The sequence below is a fragment of the Carassius carassius genome, chromosome 6 (assembly GCF_963082965.1).
Source record: "Carassius carassius chromosome 6, fCarCar2.1, whole genome shotgun sequence".
In the NCBI taxonomy this organism is placed as follows: Eukaryota; Metazoa; Chordata; class Actinopteri; order Cypriniformes; family Cyprinidae; genus Carassius; species Carassius carassius.
Window position 1 is genome coordinate 39,608,601 of NC_081760.1, and position 20,029 is coordinate 39,628,629.

The 20,029-nt window shown below is 35.2% G+C and overlaps 1 protein-coding gene across 1 annotated transcript; it reads right to left on the bottom strand.

Annotated features, from left to right (window-relative positions):
* Positions 1-16,767: 16,767 nt before the first annotated feature.
* Positions 16,768-19,986, bottom strand: LOC132142875 (gamma-crystallin B-like). The gene is made up of 6 exons (XM_059553060.1): positions 19,801-19,986; positions 18,680-18,760; positions 18,457-18,585; positions 18,140-18,265; positions 17,744-18,008; positions 16,768-17,707 (listed from the first exon to the last, which is right to left on the bottom strand). The coding sequence occupies exons 1-5, from the start codon at positions 19,894-19,896 to the stop codon at positions 17,745-17,747; spliced, it is 696 nt and encodes a 231-aa protein (XP_059409043.1). The 5' UTR covers positions 19,897-19,986; the 3' UTR covers positions 16,768-17,707; position 17,744.
* Between the last annotated feature and the right edge of the window lie 43 nt (positions 19,987-20,029).

Here is a 20,029-nt window from a genome sequence, read left to right on the forward strand (position 1 = left end):
GCGGAAAGCACACTCTCGTGCCCAACCACCTCTCCAATTGCCAAACAACAATCTTCCACGCTCACCGCAGACACCACCTTTACACCGTGTCGCCGCGTAAGTGAGCTCAATGCCTGAATGCGTGGGGCCGACATGCTTCCTCAAAAGAGCGGATAGCACGCGGCCCTACTATAACTATAAACACGCAGTCGGGTATAGATACAGTAGAGAGAGAGGGAAAGAGCACACCACTCCGCCTCTACATGCTCACGCTCGCACCGGAAGTGACAGAGAGAGAGAGAGAGAGAGAGAGAGAGACAGAGAGAGAGAGTGAAATGCTCAAGAACACACACACACACACACATATATATATATATATATATATATATATATATATATATATGTGTGTGTGTGTGTGTGTGTGTGTGTGTGTGTGTATGTATGTATATAAAGCTTACATGGTTTCAATGATATTGACAGTCTTGTGCTGGTAGGCCTGACAATGCAGTGTGTAACTGGTGCGAAACATGTCATAAATATTATTTTTCCCCTGTTAGACAAAGAAAATGGACCAGAATGTGACATAAAACAGACATTTTATTTGTCCATACATTACTAAAATCTAAAAACTAAAAATATATTATATCATTTTATCATTATATGAAGATTTATAAAAGTTTGATGAATGGTGTATAATTAGCCAGATTGAAGTAAAAAGTATTAAATTATACATTATGTTGAAATAGCATGGTTGCTGTCATTAAAGGTTATGTTATACTTCATCTGCAAAAAGATGCTGTAGAGTAATAAACTGGTTCGTTAAAAAGTAGACATATTCAATATATTAAATAACAAAATTGTTTGGCAATAAATCTGTTTACGACATTGTAAAGCATGAACAAGTTTATAACATAAATGATCAAAAGTATCAGGTACCTTGTCCCTGTAGCAGATGGACAGCCTCTTTGGTTTTTCAGCATTATTGAAGCCATCCTTTATTTCCACTTCACACACTCAAGCAAACTTCAGCACCCGTTGATGGCCAAAGCTCTTTGAAATGCCAAGGTAATGACAGTCTCTGTAAAAAGACACTAATACAATGATGATTCAGATTTAAAGAAATCTACTTGCTCTATTTTGGACTGTATAATCTTCCCCATATATATTTGTATTTTTTTAAAAGCTTGAACAATATGACAACAAGCTACAATAATAATGAAGATGAAAACTTTACAAAGTGTTTGTGTAACAAGAATAGTTTTATGCTTTAAATACTCTCTTTTCCCCCCTTTTGTGAAATAACACAAAATATTATTCCAGATTATTCTCATTAACAATGTGGTCAAACATTTTAACAGAAGCTTCTTCATGCTAAAGGTAAACACACAATCATTAATAGAATACATAAATATTTAAAATATAATGATAATAATATATAGTCAAAATGAATATATTTATATTCATGAAAAAATATATAAAAGGGGATTTTTCCTTATAGACTAGGGTTTTTCTTTATATTTTTTTGTAGACTCTACCTAAATCACTCAGAGGTTTAAATGTTGATACTTGATTCATTTGAAGTCACCATTGTGGTGGAAAGTGTTTGGTTTAGTTGGGATCTTGGTCCAGTTGCTGCTGGGTTGGTGTATTTTAAAACGCTGTTTTTGTGGTGAAAAAAGACAGATTTAAATGAGCTCAGGTGTTATCAGATGTTTTTTGTTGAAGTTTTGTTAAAGTTTTTAAAAAAATATTTAAATATAAAAAGTTTTGTTTGATATTTATAACAGGCACCAAGAGCAAAATACTTATTTTGAAGATGGACACAATGAATGCATTTGAAATATTTTGAGTAAAAGAATCAAGTACTCACACACACAGACTTCTAGATTTAGCATATGCATCACAACAACCGTGACAAACAAAAGAGCTCCATAGCACAAACTCATCCTTATTATACAACCTTTGTTGTTCTGATTGTCACCATTGATGTGATGCATATCCAAAATCTTGATGTCTGTTTGTGACGATGTGATCTGTTTTCAAAAAGTACATTATTTTATCTACTAGGTTTCTATCCATAAAAGTGAATCCACAGTTGCAGCAATACATTTTATTTTAACTTGTCACCATTACAAGCAAGATGTGCATGTCTGATCTCAACTCTCATTGCCACAATAACAGTGTCTTACAACACACAAGTTACAGCAGCAAGAGACAAGCTTACACCAACAAAAGCTAGTAACACCTGAGCTCTTCTAAATTGGTCTTTCTTCGCCACAAAAACAGCGTTTTAAAATACACTGTTATAGCAGCAAAAGACAAGCTTACACAAGAAGTAACTGGACCAAGATCCCAACTAAACCAAACACTTTCCACCACAATGGTGACTTCAAATGAATCAAGTATCAACATTTAAACCTCTGTTAATTCTCAATAAGAGCTTCTCTAGATGTCTGACAGAAATAAAGTCACAGAACCTTGAAAGGAGGATCTGTAAACGTCTATATTGGACGTACACAAGACATAAAAACATTTTAAAAAAAGACATCATAAAAATATTCTGGCTCCTCAGTGGACATCTTTTCAACGTCTGCAAAGACATAAAAAGATGTCCACTGGACGTAACTTTGCCCAATGGATTAGGTTGATGTTACTCAAAAAAGCGCTTGCGATAAGTTGCCTTTTTTTTTTAAGTTGACAACTTTTTTTTTTACAGTGCACTATAGGGTTTACTGTATTTTCATAAATATTGTGACATTTTGTCAAAAGGTCAAAGTTTAAATATGCTGTTATTTGTTTTACTTCAGTGTGCAAATAGTGTGCGGTCAAAAATAAGAACATAATTTTCAGTTAAATTTACATGTTGAGTTAACTTAAATATATAAGTACACTTGAAATTAATACCAAGTTAAGTGAACATAATCGTTTAAGTACATTAAATAAGCAACAAGTTTAGTGAACTGAGTGATTTATTTAAGTACAATCTACAAAACCGTCAGGTTAAATAAACTTAAATATGTAAGTTTTGGGAAACTCCATTACTCAATTAAATTGAGGCAACGAGTTTACTCAATCAATTTAGTTCAGTCAACTTATTAGGGTTTTCAGTGTATTGGTCTAACGAGTTAAGCAGTAACGTTAGCTGCCATGTTCTTTCTCTCAAAGGAAAACGATTGGGCCACTTCATCAAATACTATAAGTTGTCGTTTCATATATATATATATATATATATATATATATATATATATATATATATATATATATATATATATATAACATCAATGACAACTAATAACCTCATTGAATTTGCATTCTGATATTTCTGTAAAATATTATTTAAAAAAAATACAGATTTTTTTAAAGTATCAAGTAAAAGCCATTTCTTCAATTTGTTCAGTTTTCTCACCATCTGTTGTGCCTTTAGATCCAGACATCTTCTCTTCTTCCCAGGTATCTGATGATGTTCTTGTGTGCGGCTGGAAATGATGAAGAAGGTAATGAGTAACTCTAGAACTGTGTGGAGGTGTTATGTAGCGAGAGACTCCGCCCACTGCAGCATGATATCTTGGCTTTCAGTGACGAGGGTGTGTCTCGATGACTGGTGAGTTTGATCATCAACTGTACTGTGTTGTCCTGCTGGGGAGAAGCTGTTACTGGAAACCAATGCTTGTTTCAGTTTGCTAAGTGGTTGTCAAGATGCACCTCACTATCTGTCTGCTGACATTGTTTTTGTTATGGTTGTGTTGACGACATAATTAATTTATTAGTCTGTTAAAGGCTGATGATTTTGAAAACAAAATATAAACACAGAGATCATACAAAAATCAGAGATAATATTGTGAAATATAACACTACAGAATGTAACATAATATAAGGCTATGCCACTAATAATCTGAAGTAGAAAACTCCACTGTGTCTTTGTAGTGAACATGATTATGCAGTAATTTCAGTCTCATTGCAATCTTTTTTTTATTTTTAAGAGGTGTAATTTAAACTATATATATATATATATATATATATATATATATATATATATATATATATATATATACCCAGTCGTGGCCAAAAGTTTTGAGAATTACATAAATATTGGAAATTGGAAAAGTTGCTGCTTAAGTTTTTATAATAGCAATTTGCATATACTCCAAAATGTTATGAAGAGTGATCAGATGAATTGCATAGTCCTTCTTTGCCATGAAAATTAACTTAATTCCAAAAAACAACCTTTCCACTGCATTTCATTGCTGTCATTAAAGGACCTGCTGAGATCATTTCACTAATCGTCTTGTTAACTCAGGTGAGAATGTTGACGAGCACAAGGCTGGAGATCATTATGTCAGGCTGATTGGGTTAGAATGGCAGACTTGACATGTTAAAAGGAGGGTGATGCTTGAAATCATTGTTCTTCCATTGTTAACCATGGTGACCTGCAAAGAAACGCGTGCAGCCATCATTGCATTGCATAAAAATGGCTTCACGGGCAAGGATATTGTGGCTACTAAGATTGCACCTAAATCAACAATTTATAGGATCATCAAGAACTTCAAGTAAAGAGGTTCAATTATTGTAAAGAAGGCTTCAGGGTGTCCAAGAAAGTCCAGCAATCACCAGGATCATCTCCTAAAGAGGATTCAGCTGCGGGATCGCAGTGCCACCAGTGCAGAGCTTGCTCAGGAATGGCAGCAGGCAGGTGTGAGCGCATCTGCACGCACAGTGAGGCCAAGACTTCTGGAAGATGGCCTGGTGTCAAGAAGGGCAGCAAAGAAGCCACTTCTCTCCAAAAAAAAACATCAGGGACAGATTGATCTTCTGCAGAAAGTATAGTGAATGGACTGTTGAGGACTGGGGCAAAGTCATATTCTCCGATGAAGCCCCTTTCCGATTGTTTGGGGCATCTGGAAAAAGGCTTGTCCGGAGAATAAAAGGTGAGCGCTACCATCAGTCCTGTTTCATGCCAACAGTAAAGCATCCTGACACCATTCATGTGTGGGGTTGCTTCTCATCCAAGGGAGTGGGCTCACACACAATTCTGCCCAAAAACACAGCCATGAATAAAGAATGGTACCAAAATACCCTCCAACAGCAACTTCTTCCAACAATCCAACTAGAGTTTGGTGAAGATCAATGCATTTTCCAGCACGATGGAGCACCGTGCCATAAGGCAAAAGTGATAACTAAGTGGCTCGGGGACCAGAATGGTGAAATTTTGGGTCCATGGCCTGGAAACTCCCCAGATCTTAATCCCATTGAGAACTTGTGGTCAATCCTCAAGAGGCGGGTGGACAAACAAAAACCCACTAATTCTGACAAACTCCAAGAAGTGATTATGAAAGAATGGGTTGCTATCAGTCAGGATTTGGCCCAGAAGTTGATTGAGAGCATGCCCAGTCGAATTACAGAGGTCCTGAAAAAGAAGGGCCAACACTGCAAATACTGACTCTTTGCATAAATGTCATGTAATTGTCGATAAAAGCCTTTGAAACGTATGAAGTGCTTGTAATTATATTTCAGTACATCACAGAAACAACTGAAACAAAGATCTAAAAGCAGTTTAGCAGCAAACTTTTTGAAAACTAATATTTATGTAATTCTCAAAACTTTTGGCCACGACTGTATATTTATTGAAGGACATATGAATTTGTTTGTCATTACATTTGAAAGATGTTATTATTACATTACTAATAAATTAAGGTGTTCAAAAAATTATCCCATTATGTTTCTGTGAAGTAATGAAATTAGCACTTTGTTTATCCTATATGTTAGTAAAAACTGTAAAACGAAACCTTCTGAAAAAACATTTCTTGAAGAAGTCAACAATGTGTGAATATCAATAAAAGACAGACAATAAAAACGTTGGACTTATAACATTCTTATAAGAATTTGTTTATGAGTTAACTGGGTAAACAGTAATATACCAAACAAAACAATACATTAATATTTTATTGTGTTTAATAAAGTAGTCAACTTCAATATAACTGTATATTCTCAGTGTTCAGAGTGGACACTCTGGCTGTGTTTCAAATCCCACCCTACACCCTCATTCACTATTCCCTACATGAGAATAATAAAGCCCACCTGACAGAGAGAATCCAGAAACTGATGAACACCTGCTGATATCAAGCAGAATCACTGAAGAAAAGAGAAACAAAAGAACTATGACTGCAAATAAAAGACATTCAATCTCTCAAGATCTCAGCAGCATTACTTGCTTCACTTATTATTAGTAAGTTTAACTTTATTTCTGTCGTATGTCTAAAGAAGTTATCAATGGGAATCATCAGAGTTTTAAATGTTGACATTTTTTAATTAACAATAACCGATTCATTTGAAGTATCATTTGATTATCTGTTTGATTATTGATTATTCGTTTGTGTTTTTTTGTTTGTCAAGAAAAGCCAATTGACAATATAGGCATGTGATGTTGGTTATGTGTTGACAGCAGCAAAATCAACATCGAATGACAAAACTGACAACAGGAACAATCATTGTGTGTTTGTTGTTGTGGGGAACCAGAAGAGGGAAGCACGCTATGGATAAACACATGTGGAAATGAGTGTAGAGGCTTTCAAGTTTATATAAAAGAAAGTCAAGTTAGATGCAGAAGTCATATGCCTTTATTGAATAGGAATGACACCTAATACAAGAACCAGCCTTAATCCATGCAGAAAATACATTATATGAAGTGTAGTTAAGTTTATGATAGTGGTGTGTTTATACAGCACGTAAGCCATCAATGTAGTAATCAGTATTTATGAAAGATTCTAAAAACACATTGCACACATGATACTTTGATCTATGTCAACATTTAGATACACAAAAATATCAACATATGTAACAATCAACATATGAATCTCAATAATGGTGACCTTAAATGCTCCATGTCACAATGCATGCTGGGTAGCAGGACAAGACAAAAATCTCATCCCAACCAACGAAAAATACTGTTCACCATAATGGTAACCAAATACTTTCAATAAAAGACAAATCAACATCTAAATCTCTGTTATTTGTCACTAAGAGCTTCTGTGGATGTCTGAAGTTCTGTTATTGCCAGTGGACCATTGTTTGCTAATGAGGCTTTTGGGAAACACACCATGGTAACACTGTTAGTGCAGTTGTTTAATGCTCTGCTGAGATCTTGAGAGATGTCTTTTATTTCAGTTGTATTTCTGGTTTATTCTCTTTCTTTCAGTGATTGTACTTGATAAATGCAGGTGTTCACTAATGCTTAATTAATAATTAATCCCTTAATTGTCTCATAAATGGCAAAATTGCTTCAGTGTTGCTTTTACTCCCTGTAGTGTGGTTTTCATGTGGAGTTAAAATTGTAAAAAAAGACACTTATTTGAACAGTAACAAACTGTAAATTAAGTTTAGCTACATCAAGCAAACTGTAGAAAAACAATGATGTAAGGGCAAAGCTGCTGCCAGTTTACTGTAACATTACTGTGAAAACACACAAGTGGATCAAAAAAAATTCATCAAAGTTGTCTTAAGACAAGAACACATTTTGTTTTTGGTTTTAGGACAGCTTTGATGAAAGGTTTTAACCCACTTCAAATGTTGACTAGTGTAAATGAACTCAGTTAAGAGAGGGATGCTTGACTGATTGCACAAACACTGTTGGAAGAGAGCTGAGCTGAACCTGTTGTAGAGGGCTGAATTACAGCAGAGGGGAGCAATGCACCTTTACACTGCTCTATCCAGCTTGTTTTTAACAGAAGAGCACTGTGGCTGTTTGTAATGGATGGGTGATTCCACTTATTTTGCTTTTGATACGATATCAATACTTCCAAAGGCCAGTATAGTAGATACAGATACCGATATCCCTTAACTTAACTTTTAAATTATTACATTTATTAAATTATTAATTGATGAAGTGTCAAATGGGTCATGGTATCAGTTTTAGCCTTTATTTAAAAGGCGTAAATCATTCAATATGCCTCAACTACAGCTTATTATGTTATATTTGAGTTAACACATGCTTAAAATAAGTTTACTGTAGAGGTAAGCATGGGAATCTACAAATACTGCAATCACTAGGTGCGTTTACATGGACACTTATTGCTTCCATGGGATTGAATTCATTCTGATTGATGAATCCGAACATAGTGTCTACAAAAACGCTGAATAAAGTGATCGGGGTGATGTGCGCGTTTACATGTCACAAGCTTCTGATCAGATTTACTCTTTTGACATGCACACACTGCATGAACATACAGAGTTTCCCGCTGCTGTTGCATACTGTTTTAAAAAGCACACGTGATATGTATCTACTTCGGGTCCTAGTTAGGCGACGACCAGCACATGAACTGTTGTGCTGCTTAACGTTACTTAAAAAAGTGTAAAAGCGCCCCTTCCCGCACCCAAAACTAGTCATCTGTTGATGAGAGTCTTAAACGAGGACTGGTGGGACGTGGCTGTGTTCAACTTCACATACGCTGAGTGAAAGGGAGATTTATAATGACAGGTCACTTATTTATGGACACTTTAGTCACCAGGAAGAACAGCTCGTTCTGCTTGTCATACATCATTACGCTATTTCTACATCACTGCGTATGCGCAGTACTTTCACGTTTCGGTTTTCAAGTGTTTACATGTCCACTCGCTCGGATTACAAAAGGGATAAACCACCCCTTACAATCCAATCAAAATGTTAGTCGGATCTGGTCAATTCAATCCATTTGACGTGTTTACATGTGAGTTTTTTATTCTGATTGTGCTTCTAGTCCTATTACGATCGGATTAGTAGTGTCCATGTAAACGCAGCTACTGTAAAGTACAACCATAGTTCATTTTCATAAGGGACTGCCAGTTGCACCCATAAAATACAACCTTTTTATTCTGACAATTTATGATTTATAATAAACATCAGTTCCAGAATAGAGCATGATCAATAAGAGCTTTAGAGTTCACTTTAAATAAATTGCAAAAGAATAGACTACAATTTCAGTTTGTTTGTTGTGAAATAACTTTTTTCTGTCCTCTGATAATAATTATTCAGTGCTGTGTTACCCAAAAGCATCAATGGTTTATGACACTGAGGAAGAGCAGCCCTGTTTGAACGCAGAGTCAGCAGTGAATGAACGCTCTCTGTGATTGATTAGTTCTGTCTTGCAGCATTCCTGTGTGATCTGATGAGCAGGAAAATAGTTATTTATCCAGTTCAGTGCATATTGAATGCTTTAAATGTCTTATTAAATTGAACAACAAAAACAACAAAAGAACCTTAGTATTGATACTTTCAATACTCACATCAGAATCGATACGTCCATCCCTTAGGACTTACAGTATCAGTCGATTCCAGTTATTTTACCAGCACAAAAACAGCCATTCTGCTGCTTTATGTTACAAACTGATGTTTCTTGGTGAACTTAAAACTCATAATATCACCATGAACAAGGGAGAAAAAATTATAATTGCAAGTTATAAGTGCTTTTCAAGCACTGCTATGTGAAGCTTTAGAAACTTTGCAAATAATTATTTTTAAAAAATAAAATAAAAACTGTTTCAGAGCACATTTATAAAAGTCATGAGATTTCAGCAAACGAGGCTTTGTATGGAAGGCTGACGGTGCCAAAACGCTTTAAAAAGAACATGTGAAACTTGACAGAGTCAGCACACACTGTTAGTCTGTTATTGCAGCAATATTGAACGTGTTTCTTTTGAATGTGTAGACACGTGTTTGAATATGTAATATTTTTAAAGCAGGTTTATCTCTAGATTTACCCATATATTAATTCCTTTTAGCCCATATATTGCTTTACTGATATCTACTGTGTGAGGGTAAATTATGTTACAATTTAAATGAAGACTTTTCTGTCACAGTCTTCAGCTGGTGTGCCCCGGAGAGCGACCAGATGACACTGTCTTTTTGTGAGTGTTGTGTTTTATTTGGTGCCATGTGCTCTCTCCTGTCTATTTTCTTGTTACATCATTATTGTTTTAGTACTGTGCTGATCTGTTGTTTTCCATTGTGGTGTTATGTCTGTTTATAGTACAGTTTCTAGTCTGCCTGTTTGTCCCCCTCTGGGTTGTTTTTGTTAGTTTCATTTTCGTATTAAAAGGACCATTCTGCCTGCATTTGAGTCTTCGCCTCTTTCGCACCGTGGTAGAACAGATCAACCAACTTGAAGACTCACCAGCAATGGGAATTTTTTTATACCCGGCTGCCAGACAACATAGGATCCAGACCCTGGCCAATGGGCCACATCCCTGCCCACAAGACAATCGCCCCTTTGGGCTGTATGCAGAAGATCTCTTCTATACAGCCCAGGGGCTAGGGCTTGAGGAAAACACCCTCATCCACCTGTTTCTAGCAGGCCTGGATGAGCCTGTCAACAGGGAGGAGCTGGGGGAGTTGGATATGTGATCCTACTGGGAGATGGTTGACCACATCATCGATTTGAAGGAAGTGGAACTGCTGGATGGTGCCCCCTCCCAGAACCTCCTCAGGTCGTGCCGGCTACTTCCAGGTTCTTGTGGTCATTCTCTGGGCACCTCGGGCTTAGACGCAGCGTGAAGGATCCTCCCCTGATGTCGGTGAGGGAGGCAATGGCTGCTCAAAATCCACCCATGGCAGAGGGATCTGCTCACAGTTCCCCCAAGGCGGCGCCGTCCGCTCTCGGTTCCCCTGGGGCGAACCTTTCTACCTCTTTCTCCAGGCCCAGGCCCTCCATCCATTTCCCTGATCCACCTCCGTTCCGCCTCCCTCCATGATTCCTACTTTGGAGTGTCTGGAATCCACTCCTTAAGGGAGGGGTTCTGTCACAGTCTTCAGCTGGTGTGCCCGGGAGCGCCACCAGATGACACTGTCCTTTTGTGAGTGTTGTGTTTTATTTGGTGCCATGTGCTCTCTCCTGTCTATTTTCTGACCCCACCCATCTTGTTACATCATTATTGTTTTAGTTGCCACACCTGTGTCTCCCTCGTTAGGTTCCCTATTTATTCTCCTGGTGTCTGTATCCTACGCTGATCTGTTGTTTTCCATCGTGGTGTTATGTCTGTTTATAGTACAGTTTCTAGTCTGCCTGTTTGTCCCCCTGGGGTTGTATTTGTTAGTTTCATTTTCGTATTAAAAGGACCATTCTGCCTGCATTTGAGTCTTCGCTCCTTTCGCACCGTGACAATTTTCTACCTCAGAAAAAAAAAAGGAAAAGACAAATCTTGATATTAGACTGACACCACAACCTCCCAATGCATTATCCCTCATGAGCAAATATAATGTCTGATGTTTGCACACATGCATGCCATTGTACAGTTACAACTAGGGTTGAGCTGATAGACAATGGCTGACAGACATCTTGATGTTAAGCTGTCAACATGACCCCCCCCCCCCCATTACAACATACTTCATGAAAAAACACGATGTCTTCCGTAGCTTAATTTTGTCATCACAGTTTCAAAACGTTTTAGTGAACCCATGAACTTTCTTTGGGTTTTACCTGATCTTGAGTCAGGTTTCTAAATTTGTAGGCTTTCTTAACTGACATACTGTATTTGTATGATAAAAAGGCCGAGTTGTACTAGACTTTTATTAGCCTGACTAAGCCTGACCGTCATAAAACAAACAAAACAAGCCCTGCTAATTAATACAGAAAATTTGTCAAAGCAATTGATTCAGTTGAAAGGTTTATAAAGCTGTTTCCCCCCATCACTATTGAGAGGTGGTGATGATTTTGATCTCCACTGGTCATGAAAGCAGAAGTGAAAGGACGCGGGATCCATAAATAAACTGTAATATATCAGATGCAAATGACAAACAGCAGAAGAAATTAGGTAACACTTTAGAATACTGTTTCTTACTTACTATATAACTAATAAGGAATTATTGAAGAACTAACAGGTGATTATTCATTAATACTTAACTCACTACTGTTAACTACTTAGAAAGATGTGTTAACTAATCAGTATGTAATATAATTTTATGATTGTGTTAAGTAACAGTTAGCTAATCAGTAACTAATATATTCTGTGATACCTCCTGAAGAACTACTATTAATTATCTACTATTTAGGGTTCAAGAAAAATAACTATGAAATAACTACTACTGAACAGTTATACGCAAAAAAAACACACTATAATAATCAGGCTGTGTCCCACAAATCAAGTACATGAGTAAAAGTACAGATACCCCAATAACATATTACTCCAGTAAAATTATAAGTAGGCCTATTCATTTTCAAAACTACTTTAGTAAAGGGACAAGTACAAAGTACTACTACAGTAGCAACTTTCTTACAGCCCACTTATTAGCCTATAATGGAAGTTAAATATGGATTTTGCTTGCTTCTAAATGTTTAACTTTTGATTATGAAATGTTTGTTAAATTAGTTAAAATGTGGGCAGTATACATGTTAAAATGGAATAAAATATGCTGTATTAAGAAATGTTCTTATCTGAAACAAACAGATGAGAGTATTTTACAAAATTTATGATTACTTTTATAGGTTTTTTTTAGTCAACATGATGTAGTTTATTATTATTTACTAATAGGTTCACTTTATAATTCTGTAAATCCTGCAGGGTTATCTGATAATTAATTATTAATTACTAATGGGTTCTCGACATTTTCACTTTAGAAGAGGCCTAATGTTTTAGGTTCAAAATAAGTCCTGCATAATTATTTGATAATTCTTTATTAATTACAAATTGGATACCTGTATTTTCACTTTTCCTCAGGCTTTGCCTTACATACAGAAATTTAATTAATAATAATTAATACAGTACTGTAACACATACAGTACTATATATAAAATATAAAAACTAAGGTAAGTTATGGCAAGGCACTGGAGTCATGGTGGGTTTCCTATTGGAAGGTGATTTCTTACAAAACACACTCACAAAACAATTTACTACACAGGCAAAACCTATATAAAATGTATTGCATTTATTAATATTGCATTTTCATACTACTACTACTAATAACATTTATATGAAAGGGTCACAATTCAATGCAATTGTGTAAAACTGTTCATTAGTAGTTACTTCATAGTTATTTTTCTTGAACCCTAACTAGTAGATAATTAATAGTAGTTCTTCAGGAGGTATCACAGAATATATTAGTTACTGATTAGCTAACTGTTACTTAACACAATCATAAAATTATATTACATACTGATTAGTTAACACATATTTCTAAGTAGTTAACAGTAGTGAGTTAAGTATTAATGAATAATCACCTGTTAGTTATTCAATAATTCCTTATTAGTTATATAGTAAGTAAGAAACAGTATTCTACACTGTAAACCCTAATGTTGTCTTGACTTAAAAAATCAAGTAATGTTGACTAAACATTACTTAAAATTTTGCGTTTTGGCCCTGTCATTTAAAAATATGAGTTAATTTAACTAATTTACCTTCAAAATGCATAAACTTAAGATTTTAAGTGTTGTGAGCTCAAATCATGAGTAATCCTTTGGAAAAACTCCACGTCACTCTGTTCTTCCTTTAATGTGATTGGCCATGGGAGGAATTCTGCCTAGCAACAAGAGAACAAAAGCACTGATTGGTGGATTACAAAATTCGTCCTTTTGGTCTGTTTGGTTTGCTGAACTACATTTCAAGATGACTTTTTTTTTTAGTGTATTATGTTAGGTGAGTAAACTTCTGTAGATATAAAGTTGTCTTGCATGATTTCTACTAGTGAAATATGTTATCCTTGTGGTACGTGATTTTGATATGGTAAAATACTACAATAACGACAACTTCGTATTAGATGAAGTGGCCCAATCGTTTTCCTTTGAGAGAAAGAACATGGCAGCTAACGTTACTGCTTAACTCGTTAGACCAATACACTGAAAACCCTAATAAGTTGACTGAACTAAATTGATTGAGTAAACTCGTTGCCCCAATTTAATTGAGTAATGGAGTTTCCCAAAACTTACATATTTAAGTTTATTTAACTTGACACTTTTGTAGAAAACCCTAATAAGTTGACTGAACTAAATTGATTGAGTAAACTCGTTGCCTCAATTTAATTGAGTAATGGAGTTTCCCAAAACTTACATATTTAAGTTTATTTAACTTGACGGTTTTGTAGCTTGTACTTAAATCACTCAGTTCACTAAACTTGGTGCTTATTTAATGTACTTAAACGATTGTGTTCACTTAACTTGGTATTAATTTCAAGTGTAGTTATATATTTAAGTTAACTCAACATGTAAATTTAACTAAAAATTATGTTCTTAATTTTGATCGCACACTATTTGCACACTGAAGTAAAACAAATAACAGCATATTTAAACTTTGACCTTTTGACAAAATGTCACAATATTTATGAAAATACAGTAAACCCTATACTGCACTGTAAAAAAAAAGTTGTGTCAACTTAAAAAAATAAGGCAACTTATCGCAAGCGCTTTTTTGAGTAAACTTAACAAAAAATTACTATGTTTGCGTATTTTAACATCAACCTAATCCATTGGGCAAAGTTACGTCTAGTGGACATCTTTTTATGTCTTTGCAGACCTTGAAAAGATGTCCACTGAGGAGGCAGAATGTTTTATGATGTCTTTTTTAAAATGTTTTTTTATGTCTTCTGTACGTCCGATATAGACGTTCACAGATCCTCCTTACAAGGTTTTGTGACTTTATTTCTGTCAGACATCTAGAGAAGCTCTTATTGAGAATTAACAGAGGTTTAAATGTTGATACATTATACATTTGAAGTCACCATTGTGGTGGAAAGTGTTTGGTTTAGTTGGGATCTTGGTCCAGTTACTTCTTGTGTAAGCTTGTCTTTTGCTGCTGTAACAGTGTATTTTAAAACACTGTTTTTTTTGTGGTGAAGAAAGACAAACTTAAATGAGCTCAGGTGTCATCAGCTCTTTGCTGATGTTGGCTTGTCTCTTGCTGCTGTAATTTGCGTGTTGTAAAACACTGTTATTGTAGCAATGAGAGTTGAGATCAGACATGCACATCTTGCTTGTAATGGTGACAAGTTAAAATAAAATGTATTGCTGCAACTGTGGATTCACTATTATGGATAGAAACCTAGTAGATAAAATAAAGTACTTATTTTTTGAAAACAAATCACGTTGTCACAAACAGACATCAAGATTTTGGATATGCATCACATCAATGGTGACAATCAGAACAAAAAAGGCTGGATAATAAGGATGAGTTTGTGCTATGGAGCTCTTTTGTTTGTCACCGTTGTTGTGATGCATATGCTAAATCTAGAATTCTGTGAGTGTGAGTACTTGATTCTTTTACTCAAAATATTTCAAATGCATTCATTTTGTCCATCTTCAAAATAAGTATTTTGCTCTTGGTGCCCGTTATAAATATCAAACAAAAATTATTTTATGATCTCAAATACGTATTATGTGATGACTTTCTCATCAACAAAAAAACAACTGATAACACCTGAGCTCATTTAAATCTGTCTTTTTTCACCACAAAAACAGCGTTTTAAAATACACCAACTCAGCAGCAACTGGACCAAGATCCCAACTAAACCAAACACTTTCCACCACAATGGTGACTTCAAATGAATCAAGTATCAACATTTAAACCTCTGAGTGATTTAGGTAGAGTCTACAAAACAGTCAAGTTAAATAAACTTAAATATGTAAGTTTTGGGAGACTCCATTACTCAATTAAATTGAGGCAACAAGTTTACTCAATCAATTTAGTTCAGTCAACTTATTAGGGTTTTCAGTGTATATTACATTTTGATTCTCACTATATTATCTTAATTCTTGTCTGTCAGGAGTTTGATGTCGAATGTAAAGAATTGCCTATACTGCGCTTTCCATTTTGTGAGATTTATGTTGTCAAGAAAGTGTGATGTTCTTGTGAAGACTGAGATCTTTCCTCTGCTGGGTTTTAAATGCTTTCCCTCTGCAAACTGCCACACATGTGAGGGCTGTTTCTACAGAAACAAAACCTGACAACTCTAACTTATCTTACACTATCACACAGGAGAGGTTTTTAAGTTCCATTGTTAGTCCAAAACAAATATAGATAAAACTAATAAAGAGTAAATCAAGCAAAATAATGCATCACAAAGCTTTACAAAATGCAGATAATAAAGTTTGTGTTAATTAAGGCAAAGAGAATCTGTTCATCTTAATCCTTTTTTGTACACATGTGAAAGGATATTTAGGCAGCTTTTCTATAACTAAAAAATAAGTTTCCTTTGGTCTGTAACACCTATTTCTTATAAATGTCTGTCCTAATAGGCTATGTGTCATTGTCCTTGAGTCACTTCGGTCACTACAGAAGATGTGTACATGACTCAAGGCATCATTAGTATTTTTTTCATGACTGCTTTATAAGTTGTTGTTTTCAATTAATTAGTTTCATTTTCAGTATAATAAAATATGGTAATTTAACTTAGAAGACACTGAACACTCTTATTGGTGTCTTGCGCTCTTACCATCATCGTTCAGCACAACAAATATTTACTTTATTTCAATACCCAAACATGTGCATGTATGTAATCTAACCTCTGTTAAACAAGAGCTCTACAGTAAAACACTTCAGTTCCAGCTCAAAGGCGGATGAACCCACAATCATCTTAACTAATTAAACCCACTCTCAAACTGACACTAATCTCGGTCTAAATACAATATATTGAGGTCACACGACCAGATGAAAACTGGTATCATGATACCCTGTTGAAAGACTCTTTCATGTGTGTAATAAAGGATTAATGACTGTCTGTTTAATTGAAACAGATTAGTGATTAATTAATCACAAGACACATCTATAAAGCAAAGGAACTAATACTCTAAATATAGCAAACATTTATTAGACAAGAAATAAATCATTACTCCATCATTGTTGTTGATGCAATACAGTTTATTTTCGTCAGTTTCTGAGAATAACAAACTGAAAAGCATTACATTTTATCCCCTGAATAACTCATGTTTTCCCAGAAATATGTAAATGAACTCCTACATCCTAAAAGGTAAAATATCTAATGTAGAAAGACTCATTAAATGTCAAATTAAATCTCTAAAAATTATTAACTCGAACCCCAAAATATATCCTACTGTAACCAGATCACTGACCTACACACACACATCTGAAGAAATTACAAGAAAATAAAAGATTCATCAGTTACCTATATTTATCCATCACCAAACAAACCTGTAATAGTATTATATAACCCTTCACCATCTTCTACTGTCAACTAGTGAAGATTTACCCAGCATCAGCACCACATTGTGAATAATAATAATAACAAGCATAGAGAGCTGCTCAAACAAGAACATAAATCAGCAATTAGGCTCAAATATCGGTTTACTGTATTTGTGAAGAACTAAAATCAAGATAAAATCGCCCTCCACTTTAGTTTAGTAGCTCTGTTTCTTCAGACTGATTTACTTTTATGATTTTACTTTCTCATCACTGATTTTTCATTGCACTGCTCTTTGTCAGCAGCATCTGCCACAACATTTATTCACAAAATAATCTCATATGGTCACCTGTGGCTTCAATAACTGTCAATCAGTTGTAATAATTTAATCCTGGTGTTCTTTATTTTCTAGTCACTTTGGATAAAAGCATCTGCTAAATCAAATTAATTGCATGACATGCTAAGTAATTAATCAAGTTATTCTCAATTCAGTGTATATATTACCATTGGCAGAGAAAACCATTAAAATAAAAAGTAAAAGATACTACATGATTATGACAGCAGTGTAAATCATTGATTAGACTATTTTTGGTTAGAAATTATAATTAAACATTAAATGAATGCTTTAAACTCACAGCCCTAGTTTGCAGATGAATGAAGGCAACAGATGTGGACTTTATTCTGTCACACGTTTAACAGACAGAGCAGGAGCAGTGCTGTCACTGCCACCCCAAGCCTCATGGTTTCGATACTCCGCCTCCTGCAGTCGGTAACTGGGTTCCCTGTAGTGAGGACCCTCATAGAGATCCCACACACCACTGAGCACCTTACAGGAGCGGACCTCTGTTATATCACAGCTGTCCAATGATGGACAGTCTCCTGTGATCAAGCTCCTATTGCCTCTAAACTCTTCCTGATCGAAGACCAGAATCATACACACCTAGAAGGAAAGAGAACATTGCTTTATATGAGACACGAAAATAGAGCCTTAGTGTATGAACAGTTGGTTTATGAACAGTGTCACTGTAAAGTGCTTTCTGTGTGAATGACAAACAAGCCATAAACTCTCACCCCGTCCTCACGGAGACGCCACCATCTGAAGCACTCCTTAGCATCCCTCTCCTCCTCGTCTGATTTTTTTGTGTAGTAAACCCGACCAACATATTCAGTAGACTCCTTTGGCAGCAGACTGGATATCTGCAATACAAGTAAAAAACAAACATGGTCATCAATAATTATAGATCTAGGAAACTTGCTTTGACTTGCCCAGATCAGTGAATAACATTTTGTCCCAGTAACAAGATAAAATACCAGTAAATGTACAATATGTGTACTTTTTTCCCTAAGTGTAATGTTAAATTACTAGAGCAGCAAAGTGCTACAAGAACCTCATATTCCTTAATGTTGATTCCTTCAGTGGGGTTTCTCTTCCTGTAGAAATAGACTTTTTTGATGAGGTCCAGACTTTTTTCAGCCTTGTTTTTAGTCTTCTTGTCACTATAGTCCAGTTGAATAGTCTGTGTCAAAGATTCACAATATTACAGTGACTTAAACGTTTTGAGACAATAACACAAATGTCGAAGTGTGAAATTAGATTTGAACATAACATACATCAATGATGAAATCCTTCTTATCCAAGAAAACAGTTGGGATAAGTTTGTTCCACTCGTCCACTGCTTTATTCCACTCTTCCTGTACAAATGGTGATTGAAGACAAACACATGAGACCAGTTTGCCCACAAGAGCACCTGAAAATTAACTTGCTTGTTTAGCCATTATATATGTATTTCTTATATTTTTATAAACTACACATTTATGCAAATTTTAACTTGTATGTTCCTCTCTGAACAACTTCAATTACAGATTTGTTAAAACAAATTTTAACAATTGTGACCATAGTTAGCTAACAATGCTTTTGGGAGATGAACCCCTGCACAGTAAAATCCTGAGTGTTAAATTAACAGTGATTATATTTGGTCTCACTCTACTAGACTGTTAAAGCAACTAAAGCAGAGTTTAAGTTAATGAGGTAATGAAGTGATTAACTAAGTGCTGATTGAGAATTAGTGATGAACAGCTGCTGTTAACAAACAGAATCACTGAAGAAAAGAGAAACACAAGAACTACTACAACTGACTTCAGACACAGTCTTAGATGAAATCAACTGAAATAAAATACATGAAATCTCTCAAGATCTGATTAAACAACCCCACAAACAGCATCACCAGCTCCACTTATTAATAACCAGACTGACTTTATTTCTGTCAGACGTCTACAGAAGATCTTATTGAGTTAATTAGTATAGTTAACCACTTAATTGGTTTCCTTGTTTGTTCCTTTTGTATCGCTCTCAATTTCTGTTATTCATGGCCTGTTCTCATTTGTTCTCATGGTCTGTTGCTTAATTTGTTCTTTTTTTAATAATCATCATTATGAATTATCTGCTGTCTTCTTATAAAACTGCTGCAGTTTGAACCTGACACATTCTTCCTCAGCTGAAACTGACCGTGACAACCGGGACAGTGTATTATTGGTAAACTGAAATTCATTTATGTCATTTTAATAGAGTAATAATGGGACAAACTGTGTTTGCCCATTTTTAAAAAAAGACAGTTTTAATTGTAAAGTTTAGTTAAGAAGGTGTGTTAAGAGTGTACATTACATATACATTGATGCCATTGCTTTGCAACAGGTCCAAGATTAGTACATTAATTGTAAATGTTGTCTTTTACCTGTAAGCTCTGTTTGTCGTTGTGTTTAGTTTGTGTTATTCTCGTCTCTCCCACACACTTGGGCAGGCGTCTCTTCACAACATCCTCGAGCTTCATCCGGGCATCTTTCAGCTTGTCATCAGTGGAGTATAAGATCTCCTCAAAGATGTGATCTGATAGAAGGAAAAACAATATATAAATACAAATATAAGTCTCTGGTCAAATGAAAGAAGAACCGTTTTAATTCTCC